The sequence below is a fragment of the Salmo salar genome, unplaced genomic scaffold (assembly GCF_965601325.2).
Source record: "Salmo salar unplaced genomic scaffold, fSalSal1 ptg000129l, whole genome shotgun sequence".
In the NCBI taxonomy this organism is placed as follows: domain Eukaryota; kingdom Metazoa; phylum Chordata; class Actinopteri; order Salmoniformes; family Salmonidae; genus Salmo; species Salmo salar.
The window spans coordinates 1,737,858-1,753,792 of NW_027675318.1; the positions used below are offsets into that span (position 1 = coordinate 1,737,858).

The window sequence follows — 15,935 nt, forward strand, 5'->3', positions numbered from 1 at the left end:
CAAGTCTCTGGGCAGCCATTTTGTTTCTGTTTTAAAACTAGGTTGCCCCTTTAAAAAAGCCACACAATCAATCAACCAATCTGCAGTTCAACCAATAACAAAGCTGTAATTCCACCACTGTTTTGGTTATAAGATGATTATGGGTCTGGAGAAATGTAACTACTCTCAAATGCATAGACTGACCTATGGATGCAAGGACTGACCATCCATGATGTCAACATTATAGTTTTAACCATGTTGAGGGTATACAGTGTTGATTACATTGTTTCTAAACATTGGAGTAAAAAAAGTTTCTTTGGGGGTTCTGATGGGGTACAACAGTTGAACTAAGCTCATGAGGCATGTGTTATATTCTTCAAGAATCAATGGCTATAAATTAATAATTATAAAGTCACAATATGGATGTAGCAGTTGCAGATTTCCCCTTTAACACCACACATCAGTTCAACAACTGCAGAGTTTGTGCCTCTGTATTTAAGACAGTACTTACTAGTGTTTATCAGGGCCCGTTCATCGTTAAAACCATTGGATGCCTTATCATGCCTTTGGGAAACCGGGCCCAGATATACAGTTTCCTCCTCTTCTTCCTTTTTCGATGTGACAGTCATCTCCCCCTCTTCCACTCCATAAACTGCATCTTCCTCCTCTTCTTTTACTGTAACATCCTCCTCCTCTTTCACTCTGAACGCGTCTTCCTCTTCTTTTACTGAAACGTCTTTCTCTTCTTCTTTCACGGTAACAGCCTCACCCTCCACTTGTTTTTGTATTGTAACATCTTTCTCTTCCTCCTCCTCTTTGACGAGAGTTTCTTTCTCCGTCCAGCAGACCTCCTCTTTAACAGGAGGAGAGTAGCTCAGTGACCACATGGTCGGAGATGTTAGCTAGCTAGGCTAATGCTAACTTAACCAGCCCGCTAGCTGAATAATAACAACAACACCGTAAATATGAAATTAAAACGGATAAGTAACTAGACGACCGAAGTGGGTTTAAAACACAGTGGCTAATATACACGAACGCGTCTAAAGAGCTTTATTGGTTCGGCTATTTTGTCTAGCAAGCTACCGAGGTGGCTGAATAACTGTTGTTGCTGTTGAACGAAGCGTTTCGTCCACTACATTATACGTCACACTAACAGCATTACCTTAAATTCCCACACCGCCATCTGCTGACTGGAGTGGGTAACGCAGTTGAGTAAAATGTATATTATAATGTTCAGACAAAAAGTTAAACGGTAGGAACTTCCTGAATTGGAATTACCCCTCTACACATGTACTGCACTGGAATTATCCCATTGGCTGGCAGAAACGTGCAGTTTCGTTTTTATTGGGCCATCAAAGCTGTGTCAGGGATTTTTGTGATTGGTTCCATTTCAGTCACATGTGCATAAGGGAGAGGTGGCGTCTGATGTCTGCAGGTCAATGCAACTGAGAAATATGATCCTTGTAACTATTCTCTGTGAATATCAGCAGTGGGAATGATTGTGAAATATGATCCTTGTAATTATTCTCTGTGAATATCAGCAGTGGTAATGATTGTGAAATATGATCCTTGTAATTATTCTCTGTGAATATCAGCAGTGGTAATGATTGTGAAATATGATCCTTGTAATTATTCTCTGTGAATATCAGCAGTGGGAATGATTGTGAAATATGATCCTTGTAATTATTCTCTGTGAATATCAGCAGTGGGAATGATTGTGAAATATGATCCTTGTAATTATTCTCTGTGAATATCAGCAGTGGTAATGATTGTGAAATATGATCCTTGTAATTATTCTCTGTGAATATCAGCAGTGGTAATGATTGTGAAATATTTAGTTCATTTCATCAGAGCAACATGATAATTAATGATTTCTGAACAACCATTTTTTATTTAATGTCTATTAAGAATATCTGATCAACTTTATTTCACTTGGTGATGTTTCATTATAGAGAACATGACAATACATGACATCTACAGTGGTGATGTTTCATTATAGAGAACATAACAATACATGACATCTACAGTGGTGATGTTTCATTATAGAGAACATGACATAACAATACATGACATCTACAGTGGTGATGTTTCATTATAGAGAACATGACATAACAATACATGACATCTACAGTGGTGATGTTTCATTATAGAGAACATAACAATACATGACATCTACAGTGGTGATGTTTCATTATAGAGAACATGACATAACAATACATGACATCTACAGTGGTGATGTTTCATTATAGAGAACATGACATAACAATACATGACATCTACAGTGGTGATGTTTCATTATAGAGAACATAACAATACATGACATCTACAGTGGTGATGTTTCATTATAGAGAACATAACAATACATGACATCTACAGTGGTGATGTTTCATTATAGAGAACATAACAATACATGACATCTACAGTGGTGATGTTTCATTATAGAGAACATGACAATACATGACATCTACAGTGGTGATGTTTCATTATAGAGAACATAACAATACATGACATCTACAGTGGTGATGTTTCATTATAGAGAACATGACATAACAATACATGACATCTACAGTGGTGATGTTTCATTATAGAGAACATGACATGACAATACATGACATCTACAGTGGTGATGTTTCATTATAGAGAACATGACAATACATGACATCTACAGTGGTGATGTTTCATTATAGAGAACATGACAATACATGACATCTACAGTGGTGATGTTTCATTATAGAGAACATAACAATACATGACATCTACAGTGGTGATGTTTCATTATAGAGAACATAACAATACATGACATCTACAGTGGTGATGTTTCATTATAGAGAACATAACATAACAATACATGACATCTACAGTGGTGATGTTTCATTATAGAGAACATGACATAACAATACATGACATCTACAGTGGTGATGTTTCATTATAGAGAACATAACATGACAATACATGACATCTACAGTGGTGATGTTTCATTATAGAGAACATGACAATACATGACATCTACAGTGGTGATGTTTCATTATAGAGAACATGACAATACATGACATCTACAGTGGTGATGTTTCATTATAGAGAACATAACATGACAATACATGACATCTACAGTGGTGATGTTTCATTATAGAGAACATAACAATACATGACATCTACAGTGGTGATGTTTCATTATAGAGAACATAACAATACATGACATCTACAGTGGTGATGTTTCATTATAGAGAACATAACATGACAATACATGACATCTACAGTGGTGATGTTTCATTATAGAGAACATAACATAACAATACATGACATCTACAGTGGTGATGTTTCATTATAGAGAACATAACATAACAATACATGACGTCTACAGTGGTGATGTTTCATTATAGAGAACATAACATAACAATACATGACATCTACAGTGGTGATGTTTCATTATAGAGAACATAACATAACAATACATGACATCTACAGTGGTGATGTTTCATTATAGAGAACATGACAATACATGACATCTACAGTGGTGATGTTTCATTATAGAGAACATAACAATACATGACATCTACAGTGGTGATGTTTCATTATAGAGAACATAACATGACAATACATGACATCTACAGTGGTGATGTTTCATTATAGAGAACATGACATGACAATACATGACATCTACAGTGGTGATGTTTCATTATAGAGAACATAACATGACAATACATGACATCTACAGTGGTGATGTTTCATTATAGAGAACATGACATGACAATACATGACATCTACAGTGGTGATGTTTCATTATAGAGAACATGACATAACAATACATGACATCTACAGTGGTGATGTTTCATTATAGAGAACATGACATGACAATACATGACATCTACAGTGGTGATGTTTCATTATAGAGAACATAACATGACAATACATGACATCTACAGTGGTGATGTTTCATTATAGAGAACATGACATGACAATACATGACATCTACAGTGGTGATGTTTCATTATAGAGAACATAACATAACAATACATGACATCTACAGTGGTGATGTTTCATTATAGAGAACATAACATAACAATACATGACATCTACAGTGGTGATGTTTCATTATAGAGAACATAACAATACATGACATCTACAGTGGTGATGTTTCATTATAGAGAACATGACATGACAATACATGACATCTACAGTGGTGATGTTTCATTATAGAGAACATGACATGACAATACATGACATCTACAGTGGTGATGTTTCATTATAGAGAACATAACATAACAATACATGACATCTACAGTGGTGATGTTTCATTATAGAGAACATAACATAACAATACATGACATCTACAGTGGTGATGTTTCATTATAGAGAACATGACAATACATGACATCTACAGTGGTGATGTTTCATTATAGAGAACATGACAATACATGACATCTACAGTGGTGATGTTTCATTATAGAGAACATGACATAACAATACATGACATCTACAGTGGTGATGTTTCATTATAGAGAACATAACATAACAATACATGACATCTACAGTGGTGATGTTTCATTATAGAGAACATAACAATACATGACATCTACAGTGGTGATGTGTCATTATAGAGAACATGACATAACAATACATGACATCTACAGTGGTGATGTTTCATTATAGAGAACATAACAATACATGACATCTACAGTGGTGATGTTTCATTATAGAGAACATAACAATACATGACATCTACAGTGGTGATGTTTCATTATAGAGAACATGACAATACATGACATCTAAGTAGCTGAATATGATTATGGACTAACACTTTGAAGGACACAACTCATGTTGTTCTGGTTAAACAGTGGGGATTTTTTTTACAATTAGGAAATAATATGTCATGTTTTACTCGTACCTCAGCCAGCATTGTGAATGGTTAGGAAATAATATGTCATGTTTTACTAGTACCTCAGCCAGCATTGTGAATGGTTAGGAAATAATATGTCATGTTTTACTAGTACCTCAGCCAGCATTGTGAATGGTTAGGAAATAATATGTCATGTTTTACTCGTACCTCAGCCAGCATTGTGAATGGTTAGGAAATAATATGTCATGTTTTACTCGTACCTCAGCCAGCATTGTGAATGGTTAGGAAATAATATGTCATGTTTTACTCGTACCTCAGCCAGCATTGTGAATGGTTAGGAAATAATATGTCATGTTTTACTCGTACCTCAGCCAGCATTGTGAATGGTTAGGAAATAATATGTCATGTTTTACTCGTACCTCAGCCAGCATTGTGAATGGTTAGGAAATAATATGTCATGTTTTACTCGTACCTCAGCCAGCATTGTGAATGGTTAGGAAATAATATGTCATGTTTTACTCGTACCTCAGCCAGCATTGTGAATGGTTAGGAAATAATATGTCATGTTTTACTAGTACCTCAGCCAGCATTGTGAATGGTTAGGAAATAATATGTCATGTTTTACTCGTACCTCAGCCAGCATTGTGAATGGTTAGGAAATAATATGTCATGTTTTACTCGTACCTCAGCCAGCATTGTGAATGGTTAGGAAATAATATGTCATGTTTTACTAGTACCTCAGCCAGCATTGTGAATGGTTAGGAAATAATATGTCATGTTTTACTCGTACCTCAGCCAGCATTGTGAATGGTTAGGAAATAATATGTCATGTTTTACTAGTACCTCAGCCAGCTTTGTGAATGGTTAGGAAATAATATGTCATGTTTTACTCGTACCTCAGCCAGCATTGTGAATGGTTAGGAAATAATATGTCATGTTTTACTAGTACATCAGCCAGCATTGTGAATGGTTAGGAAATAATATGTCATGTTTTACTAGTACCTCAGCCAGCATTGTGAATGGTTAGGAAATAATATGTCATGTTTTACTCGTACCTCAGCCAGCATTGTGAATGGTGTCTGATGCAGTGACATACTAGACCATGGCAGTAAATCTAATACTTTGGTGTTTTTAGTCATGCATGAAATGTCTGGGGTGGTTCTGTGGTTATAAGTTACTGACCTTGGAAAACATTTCTGGCCATGCTGGCAGGGTCTGAATCAAACCCAATGTCCACCTGGTACACTGGCGGGGTCTGAATCAAACCCAATGTCCACCTTGTACACTGGCAGGGTCTGAATCAACCCAATGTCTACCTGGTACACTGGCAGGGTCTGAATCAACCCAATGTCCACCTGGTACACTGGCAGGGTCTGAATCAAACCCAATGTCCACCTGGTACACTGGCAGGCTCTGAATCAAACCCAATGTCCACCTGGTACACTGACAGGGTCTGAATTAAACCCAATGTCCACCTGGTACACTGACAGGGTCTGAATCAACCCAATGTCCACCTGGTACACTGACAGGGTCTGAATCAACCTTCCCAAGTTCTCTCACGTCACCCCGCTCCTCCGCTCTCTCCACTGGCTTCCAGTCGAAGCTCGCATCCGCTACAAGACCATGGTGCTTGCCTACGGAGCTGTGAGGGGAACGGCACCTCCGTACCTTCAGGCTCTGATCAGGCCCTACACCCAAACAAGGGCACTCCGTTCATCCACCTCTGGCCTGCTCGCCTCCCTACCTCTGAGGAAGCACAGTTCCCGCTCAGCCCAGTCAAAACTGTTCGCTGCTCTGGCACCCCAATGGTGGAACAAGCTCCCTCACGACGTCAGGACAGCGGAGTCAATCACCACCTTCTGGAGACACCTGAAACCCCACCTCTTCAAGGAATACCTAGGACAGCATAAAGTAATCCTTCTAACCCCCCCCTTAAAATATTTAGATGCACTATTGTAAAGTGGTTGTTCCACTGGATATTATAAGGTGAATGCACCAATTTGTAAGTCGCTCTGGATAAGAGCGTCTGCTAAATGACTTAAATGTAAAATGTAAATGTAGGAGCAGTATAGACCTAGTCTGTTCATTATATACATCTACATGATGTATTGTTACTCCATGTAGGAGCAGTATAGACCTAGTCTGTTCATTATATACATCTACATGATGTATTGTTACATCATGTAGCAGCAGTATGGAGGTACAGTGGGGGACAAAATTGTTGACACCCTTGATAAAGATGAGCAAAAAAAACTCTATAAAATAAAGAATTCAAATACTTCTATGTAAAAAAAAGGGTGAATTATATTATTGTATGCTGAAACAATTGCTCAGAGAAAGAGATTTAGTTGAACATGTTATTCTCAAAAGGTAAGGGTCTGAATTACTGCCACCCATGTTTTCAATACTCCAGCACCCTCCCCTTGGGAGGAAAACGACACTGAAATGTTTTATGAGATTAGAGAACACATTGGGTGGGATCTTAGACCCTTCCTCCATACAGAATCTCTCCAGGTCTTTGATTTATTTAGTCTGTCTTATGGACTGCCCTGTTCAATTCAAACCACAGGTTTTCAATGGAGTTCAAGTCCGAAGACTGAGATGGCCATTGAAAATGTTGATTTTGTGCCCAAATAACCGTTTCTTCGTGGATGTTGATGTGTCTTGCTGGAAGATCCACTTATGGCCAAGTTTCAGCCTCCTAGCAGAGAGGTAACCAGGTTTTGGGCTAAAATATCCTGGTAGTGGGTAAAGTTAATTTGTTTATTTATACAGTAATTTTAGCTCATCTTTATCAAGGGTATCAATAACTAGGTGCTTATTTTGATATCTAGTTATTTGACTGAATCAGAAATACAGATGTGGAGTAGAGGTTAAGTTTGTTTTAAATTCTCAGAAAAAATCTGAACTAATCAAACAACACTTGTTGCTCTTTGTACGTGTTGATATAATATTCATATTTAATGGAGAGAAAAAACGTTTCCCTAAACTGCTTTATAATATTATAATTCAATGAAGAATAAATAGTTTTCCCTCCTCAACTGCGTTTCCTCCCTCCAGACAGCAGATGGCGATATGTGTCTTTCAGAATATGTTTCTAGTGTGACGTATAATCTAGTGGACGGAACGCTTCTTCAACAACTGCAGCCACCTCGGTAGCTCGCTAGCCAACAAAGTCTGAACATTCAAGCTGTTTGGACAATTTCGTGGTTTAATTGTAACTGTGATTTAAACATACTTATGTGTAAACAACTAGCTAACCCATTTAATTTAATATTTACGTTGCAACTATCTGGCTGGTTAAGTTAGCACTAGCCTAGCTAGCTAACATCCCCGACCATGCGCTCACTAAGCTACTCTCCTCCTGCTAAAGATGAGGTCTGCTGGACGGAGAAAGAAGCTCTGGGGCTGAACATTGTCGTGAAAGAGGAGAAGGAAGAGGAGGATGTCACAATACAACAAGAAGTAGAGGGTGAGGCTGTTACCGTGAAAGAAGAAGAGAAAGACGTTTCAGTGAAAGAAGAGGAAGACGCGTTCAGAGTGAAAGAAGAGGAGGATGTTACTGTGAAAGAAGAGGAGGAAGATGCAGTTTTTGGAGTGGAGGATGAAGTGAAAGAAGATGAAGACGTTTTTGGAATGAAGGATGAAGAGGGGGAGATTACTGTCACATTAGAGGAGGACGAAGAAGAGAAGACTGAAGAACTGATTAACACCAGTAAATACAGTGAGTACTATCTAATAAAACAGGGACATTGATCTGATTAACACCAGTAAATACAGTGAGTACTATCTAATAAAACAGGGACATTGATCTGATTAACACCAGTAAATACAGTGAGTACTATCTAATAAAACAGGGACATTGATCTGATTAACACCAGTAAATACAGTGAGTACTATCTAATAAAACAGGGACATTGATCTGATTAACACCAGTAAATACAGTGAGTACTATCTTATAAAACAGGGACATTGATCTGATTAACACCAGTAAATACAGTGAGTACTATCTAATAAAACAGGGACATTGATCTGATTAACACCAGTAAATACAGTGAGTACTATCTAATAAAACAGGGACATTGATCTGATTAACACCAGTAAATACAGTGAGTACTATCTAATAAAACAGGGACATTGATCTGATTAACACCAGTAAATACAGTGAGTACTATCTAATAAAACAGGGACATTGATCTGGTTAACACCAGTAAATACAGTGAGTAATATCTAATAAAACAGGGACATTGATCTGAATAACACCAGTAAATACAGTGAATACTATCTAATAAAACAGGGACATTGATCTGATTAACACCAGTAAATACAGTGAGTACTATCTTATAAAACAGGGGCATTGATCTGATTAACACCAGTAAATACAGTGAGTACTATCTAATAAAACAGGGACATTGATCTGATTAACACCAGTAAATACAGTGAGTACTATCTAATAAAACAGGGGCATTGATCTGATTAACACCAGTAAATACAGTGAGTACTATCTAATAAAACAGGGACACAAACTCTGCAGTTGTTGAACTAATGTGTGATTTTTAAAAGGGCATTCTACACTTGAATATGTTTTTGTACTGTATGAATTGTTCATGACGTCCTTTCCTGTTGAAAAGTGATATATAAATACAGTAAATTATAAACACACTAAAGGGAAACAAATAAATGTTTTGAGCAAAATAGTGTTTTTTTAACAACTGCAAACTAGAAGGAGTGATGTCATAGTAAGGCCTTCAAGGAGTTGGCTTGATGGGAAGTCGTCATGTCATCCAATAGGAGGCTGATCTTCATGTGAATATTCATTATTCTTTTTAAAATCCTTCCTGTTCTGTCAAGTTGGTTGTTGATCATTGCTAGAAAGCCATTTTCAAGTCTTGCCATAGACTTTCAAGATGATTTAAGTCCAAACTGTAACTAGGCCACTCAGGAACATTCAATGTCATCTTGGTAAGCTCCTCCAGTGTAGATTTGGCCTTGTGGTTTAGGTTATTGTCCTGTTAGGACGTTTTTTTGTATTCAGATCTCTGAAATGCTCTCTACCTACGTAACATTTAGTGTCTCCTTATGTTACGCTGGCAAAACAGTTTTTATGGGCACAGAAATCCTAAATAATTTCAGAGTTTGCTAAATCCAATGGTTCTAACCGAGAGTCACCTTAACTTTATTGACAACACCCAAATAGATACTGTCATTAACGTCGTTCTTCAATAATTACACATAATACTTAATACTGTAGCTGTTTAGTTACAGTCACATGTTCAACTATCATCAGCTGATCCAGGAAATCATTTTCTGAATGACAGTCACATGACAAACATCAGGACATGCAACAACAACCAAAGTGCTTCTTCATTCATTACTCTGGTAAAGACAGTTATGCCGTTCTCCATGTTGGATCCAACATCCCTAACAAATTTATGTTTATATAGTGTTATTGTCTGCTTGATTTACAATAGGGTCTTGTTAGTCTGTTTGGACACAGAGATACTTAGCTCATAATGTGTAGAGAACTGTTCCTTGATGGATAGGCTATTGTACAACACACAGAGCTATTTTCCTTTATTCAGGACATTTAGAATGACAACACATTACAGAGTAGCCTAGTGGGATTATTCACAAAATGATCTGGTGATCAGGTTATGAAATGTCATGACAAAGACATTTTAGTTTCCATGTTTCACCTGAAATATTAAATGATTTATAGTCCTAGGTCTATGTTATTGTTAGGTGAAGTTATGGGTCTTACAGTAGGTCTACGTCATTGTTAGGTGAAGTTATGGGTCCTACAGTAGGTCTATGTTGTTGTTAGGTGAAGTTATGGGTCCTACAGTAGGTCTGTGTTGTTGTTAGGTGAAGTTATGGGTCCTACAGTAGGTCTATGTTATTGTTAGGTGAAGTTATGGGCCAATTTGTTAAACACTTAGTGTACAAACCCTCATTGTCAGGCTGATGGAAAAGCCAAAGAGCATTTTACTGGTTGAAGTGTTTTTTAAGTATAAATCAGTTGATATGCGACAATAACACAAACATATTAAGCAGGTGATTCAAGCGAGTCTTACAATTATAATCCATATTTAATGTGAAATGCACTCATAAGCAACCTGTAAATGGAGGCTATTTTTGCTGTCAGCCTATGAGAACTCCCCTGAGTTTTCCCCCACGGTGGTGAATTAGTGAATAGACACAGAGCTTAATGTGAGTTTCCTTGAGTAGCACTCCTGATCTTGCGCTGTAATATTCAGAATACATTGTGAACACTAAAATCTTTGCTCACTATTTTTTGCTCCAGGCAGATATACTACATCCATAACTAGTGGATTCCTCATCACCAGATATACTACATCCATAACTAGTGGTTTCCTCATTACCAGATATACTACATCCATAACTAGTGGTTTCCTCATTACCAGATATACTACATCCATAACTAGTGGTTTCCTCATTACCAGATATACTACATCCATAACTAGTGGTTTCCTCATTAGCAGATATACTACATCCATAACTAGTGGTTTCCTCATTACCAGATATACTACATCCATAACTAGTGGTTTCCTCATTAGCAGATATACTACATCCATAACTAGTTGTTTCCTCATTACCAGATATACTACATCCATAACTAGTGGTTTCCTCATTACCAGATATACTACATCCATAACTAGTGGTTTCCTCATTACCAGATATACTACATCCATAACTAGTGGTTTCCTCATTACCAGATATACTACATCCATAACTAGTGGGTTCCTCATTACCAGATATACTACATCCATAACTAGTGGTTTCCTCATTACCAGATATACTACATCCATAACTAGTGGTTTCCTCATTACCAGATATACTACATCCATAACTAGTGGTTTCCTCATTACCAGATATACTACATCCATAACTAGTGGTTTCCTCATTACCAGATATACTACATCCATAACTAGTGGTTTCCTCATTACCAGATATACTACATCCATAACTAGTGGTTTCCTCATTACCAGATATACTACATCCATAACTAGTGGTTTCCTCATTAGCAGATATACTACATCCATAACTAGTGGTTTCCTCATTACCAGATATACTACATCCATAACTAGTGGTTTCCTCATTAGCAGATATACTACATCCATAACTAGTTGTTTCCTCATTACCAGATATACTACATCCATAACTAGTGGTTTCCTCATTACCAGATATACTACATCCATAACTAGTGGTTTCCTCATTACCAGATATACTACATCCATAACTAGTGGTTTCCTCATTACCAGATATACTACATCCATAACTAGTGGGTTCCTCATTACCAGATATACTACATCCATAACTAGTGGTTTCCTCATTACCAGATATACTACATCCATAACTAGTGGTTTCCTCATTACCAGATATACTACATCCATAACTAGTGGTTTCCTCATTACCAGATATACTACATCCATAACTAGTGGTTTCCTCATTACCAGATATACTACATCCATAACTAGTGGTTTCCTCATTAGCAGATACCCTACATCCATAACCAGTAGTTTCCTCATTAGCAGGGAGGTGTTTCTGCAATCAAATTGTGTGCGCATTGCCCTCGTGCTGCAATTTTAGCTAACACAGAAAGGGGCCTATATTGGAGACCAAAAGTCGTCTGGCACACTGCTTAGAGGTTCAACAACATGAATAACTTATTTCTAGCCTACAATCATCGATGTTACTACTTATGTGAAAACAAGACAAAATATGACTATTCTTGCTCATTTTAAGACAATTGTCAAATCATTTTTACATTCATTACAGATGTCAATTGTTGTCCAACATCATGGCTACGCTGTTGGCATCACCTTTTACAGTGGATTTCTGCTGTTGTGGGCCTTTAAATCATCTGTCTGACTTTGTTGTTCACACAGGAGAGATACTTCACTATCTTGGATCCTCTGAGGAGCCTCAACAACATCATGATGCTGACAAGGCAGAGAAGAGTCTCTCCAGATCAGAACACCTCAAGAAACACCTGCAGAGACCCACAGGGAAGAGAACTCACTGCTGCTCTGACTGTGGGAAGAGATTCACCTCATCAACAGGCATTAAAATTCACCAGAGAACACACACAGGAGAGAAACCTTATAGCTGTGATCAATGTGGGAAGAGTTTTGGTCAATCTAGCAATCTGACAGTGCACCAGAGAACACACACAGGAGAGAAACCATATAGCTGTGATCAATGTGGGAAGAGTTTTACTGAGTCTGGGGGTCTGATATTACACCAGAGAAGACACACAGGAGAGAAACCTTATAGCTGTGATCAATGTGGGAAGAGTTTTGGTCAATCTAGCAATCTGACAGTGCACCAGAGAACACACACAGGAGAGAAACCGTATAGCTGTGATCAATGTGGGAAGAGTTTTACTGAGTCTGGGGGTCTGATATTACACCAGAGAAGACACACAGGAGAGAAACCATATAGCTGTGATCAATGTGGGAAGAGTTTTACTGAGTCTGGGGGTCTGATATTACACCAGAGAAGACACACAGGAGAGAAACCTTATAGCTGTGATCAATGTGGGAAGAGTTTTGGTCAATCTAGCAATCTGACAGTGCACCAGAGAACACACACAGGAGAGAAACCATATAGCTGTGATCAATGTGGGAAGAGTTTGGGTAAATCTAGCAATCTGACATCACACCAGAGAACACACACAGGAGAGAAACTATATAGCTGTGATCAGTGTGGGAAGAGTTTTACTGAGTCTGGGGGTCTGATATTACACCAGAGAAGACACACAGGAGAGAAACCTTATAGCTGTGATCAATGTGGGAAGAGTTTTGGTCAATCTAGCAATCTGACAGTGCACCAGAGAATACACACAGGAGAGAAATCCTATAGCTGTGATCAATGTGGGAAGAGTTTTGGTAGATCTGGCCAGCTGACAGTGCACCAGAGAATACACACAGGAGAGAAACCTTATAGCTGTGATCAATGTGGGAAGAGATTTGGTCAATCTGGCCATCTGACATCACACAAGAGAACACACACAGGAGAGAAATCTTATAGCTGTGATCAATGTGGGAAGAGTTTTGCTGATTCTGGCTCTCTGACTCAACACCAGAGAACACACACAGGAGAGAAACCTCATAGCTGTGACCAGAGATAATCTGATAAAAGATCTCTGATCAAATATCAGAAAATACATACATGAAGGAGTTGTTTCATGATATCAATGAATTAATGTCACAATGTAGAATGTTTTAACATTGTAGAAGGAGTATTTTAATAATGTCACAATGTAGAACCCTAAACGTTTGTCCCCTGTTCTATTGATTTCAACATGATATGGATATTAGCCTCAGAGGGAAAATCCAGGCTCTGAAATGGAAGAGTACTATTTATGTGATATAACAAAAAGTGACTAACAAAAAAAGAGTTGTGTTACACTTACCATGTTGGTGACCCACTGGAATCAAAATGCAACACTTCAAAATGTAGCCAGCTGTTTTCTACCAGTTGTCCTCTAACCAGGGATGTACACATTATTCCCAGATTCCGTGTGGTTTTTGAGCTGTTAGTTTTAACAGGACGTGCAACTTCATCTCCCTCCTGTCACACAAATGATTTTAGCATGATATCGATGAATAAGTGTTGTGTTCCTTTGTTTAGCGACCCCTACATTTAAATGCATCACTCCAAAATGTAGCTGACTGTCTTCTGCAGGTTGTCCTCTAACCAGTGAGGTAAAATATATCTCCCATTTCCATGTGTTTTTTTAGTTGTGTTAGTTTCAACAGCACGTACAACCTGATTTCCCCCCTAATCGATATCAGTGATTTATTGCTACTTGTCATAACAACAGTGTTTCTGGTGCTTGTGCAGTTTATAAGAAGCTTGTTTAATAAAAATACAAGTAATATGATTATTGTGGCAGATGTTTGTGTATATAGCACATTTTATGTTTAGATTTTCAATTCATCCCAAACTGTTTCTGCATTTTGGTTATTGATTTGGACACGCCCACCAGACATTATTTCCTAAAGGACTTAATGATGAAATGCATGGAAAATATCCCACCCAGCAAAATGTAATTGAAAAGATGTTGAAAATAAGACTATGCCCAACATCCAATACACATTCAGTTTTAGTTGAAAGTGAAAGTTGAGAAGATGTAGTTTTTTTCATTGACTTGAAAACAACTTAAATTCAACGTCCTTGCAGCCTATACACATTGACTCAGTATAATAAATTGGTCTATAATCAATTGTATTAACAATCCTACATCACTCCAGCATTTATTGACAACATTCAAGTACTAATTGTCTTTATTCCACTACTGAAGAAGCAGGACTCAAATCACCTCATATTTCAAACATTCAGCCTGACAAAAGATACGTGTTTTATAATTCCATGCCTCACCATTAAGTTAATTATTGCCAATACATATTAACAAAGGGGTGTACATTTGGTTTGATATTTCATATTTACAATTAATGTAACATTTAGTAATCAATGATTTATGCAACCAACTGACAATTTTTGGGTACAATTATATTGACGTAATATCAGGGATAATTTTATAATGTAATTTTATAATATCAGGGATCATTCTCAGATGTGCCAACCCAAATGTACTAGAGCATGACATTGGGGACTGGACCCCGATCCAACAACATGCCTATCTAGTGAACCCTGAAAAGAGAGAGAAGCTCCGCAGTGAGGTGTGGAAAGTTACTATGGATATTGCAGGAGTTTCCTCTTGAAATCAGACATGTCCGTGGTAAGGACAACTTGGTTGCTGATTGTCTCTGGGGTTGGCAGTTAAAAAGATTTGTGTTTTGCGTTTAACCAGTGCGTTGCCATGGATCACATATTATTTTGACACGTTTTTCCGTGTTGGAGATGAGTTTTATCTCTTATTCTTTTCTGTATGTTTTTGAAACTGCACTGTTGGTTAGGGGCTCGTAAGTCAGCATTTCACTGTTAGGTCTGTTGTATTCGGCGCAGTACAATTTGATTTGAGTTTTGTTATACGGCATGTTTTTCCGTATTTGAGATGATTTTTGTTTGGGCTCGTTCCAAGGGGACGAGAGTTCTAGAAGCTAGTGAGTTTTAGGAAGACGAGAGTTCT

At 37.6% G+C, this 15,935-nt stretch overlaps 1 protein-coding gene across 1 annotated transcript; it reads left to right on the plus strand.

Moving 5' to 3' along the window:
- The first annotated feature begins 7,946 nt into the window (after positions 1 to 7,946).
- Positions 7,947 to 14,490, plus strand: LOC145866116 (uncharacterized). The gene is made up of 2 exons (XM_082970972.1): positions 7,947 to 8,540; positions 12,727 to 14,490. Exons 1-2 carry the CDS (start codon positions 8,156 to 8,158, stop codon positions 13,968 to 13,970), a joined length of 1,629 nt encoding a protein of 542 aa, XP_082827098.1. The 5' UTR covers positions 7,947 to 8,155; the 3' UTR covers positions 13,971 to 14,490.
- Positions 14,491 to 15,935: the final 1,445 nt, after the last annotated feature.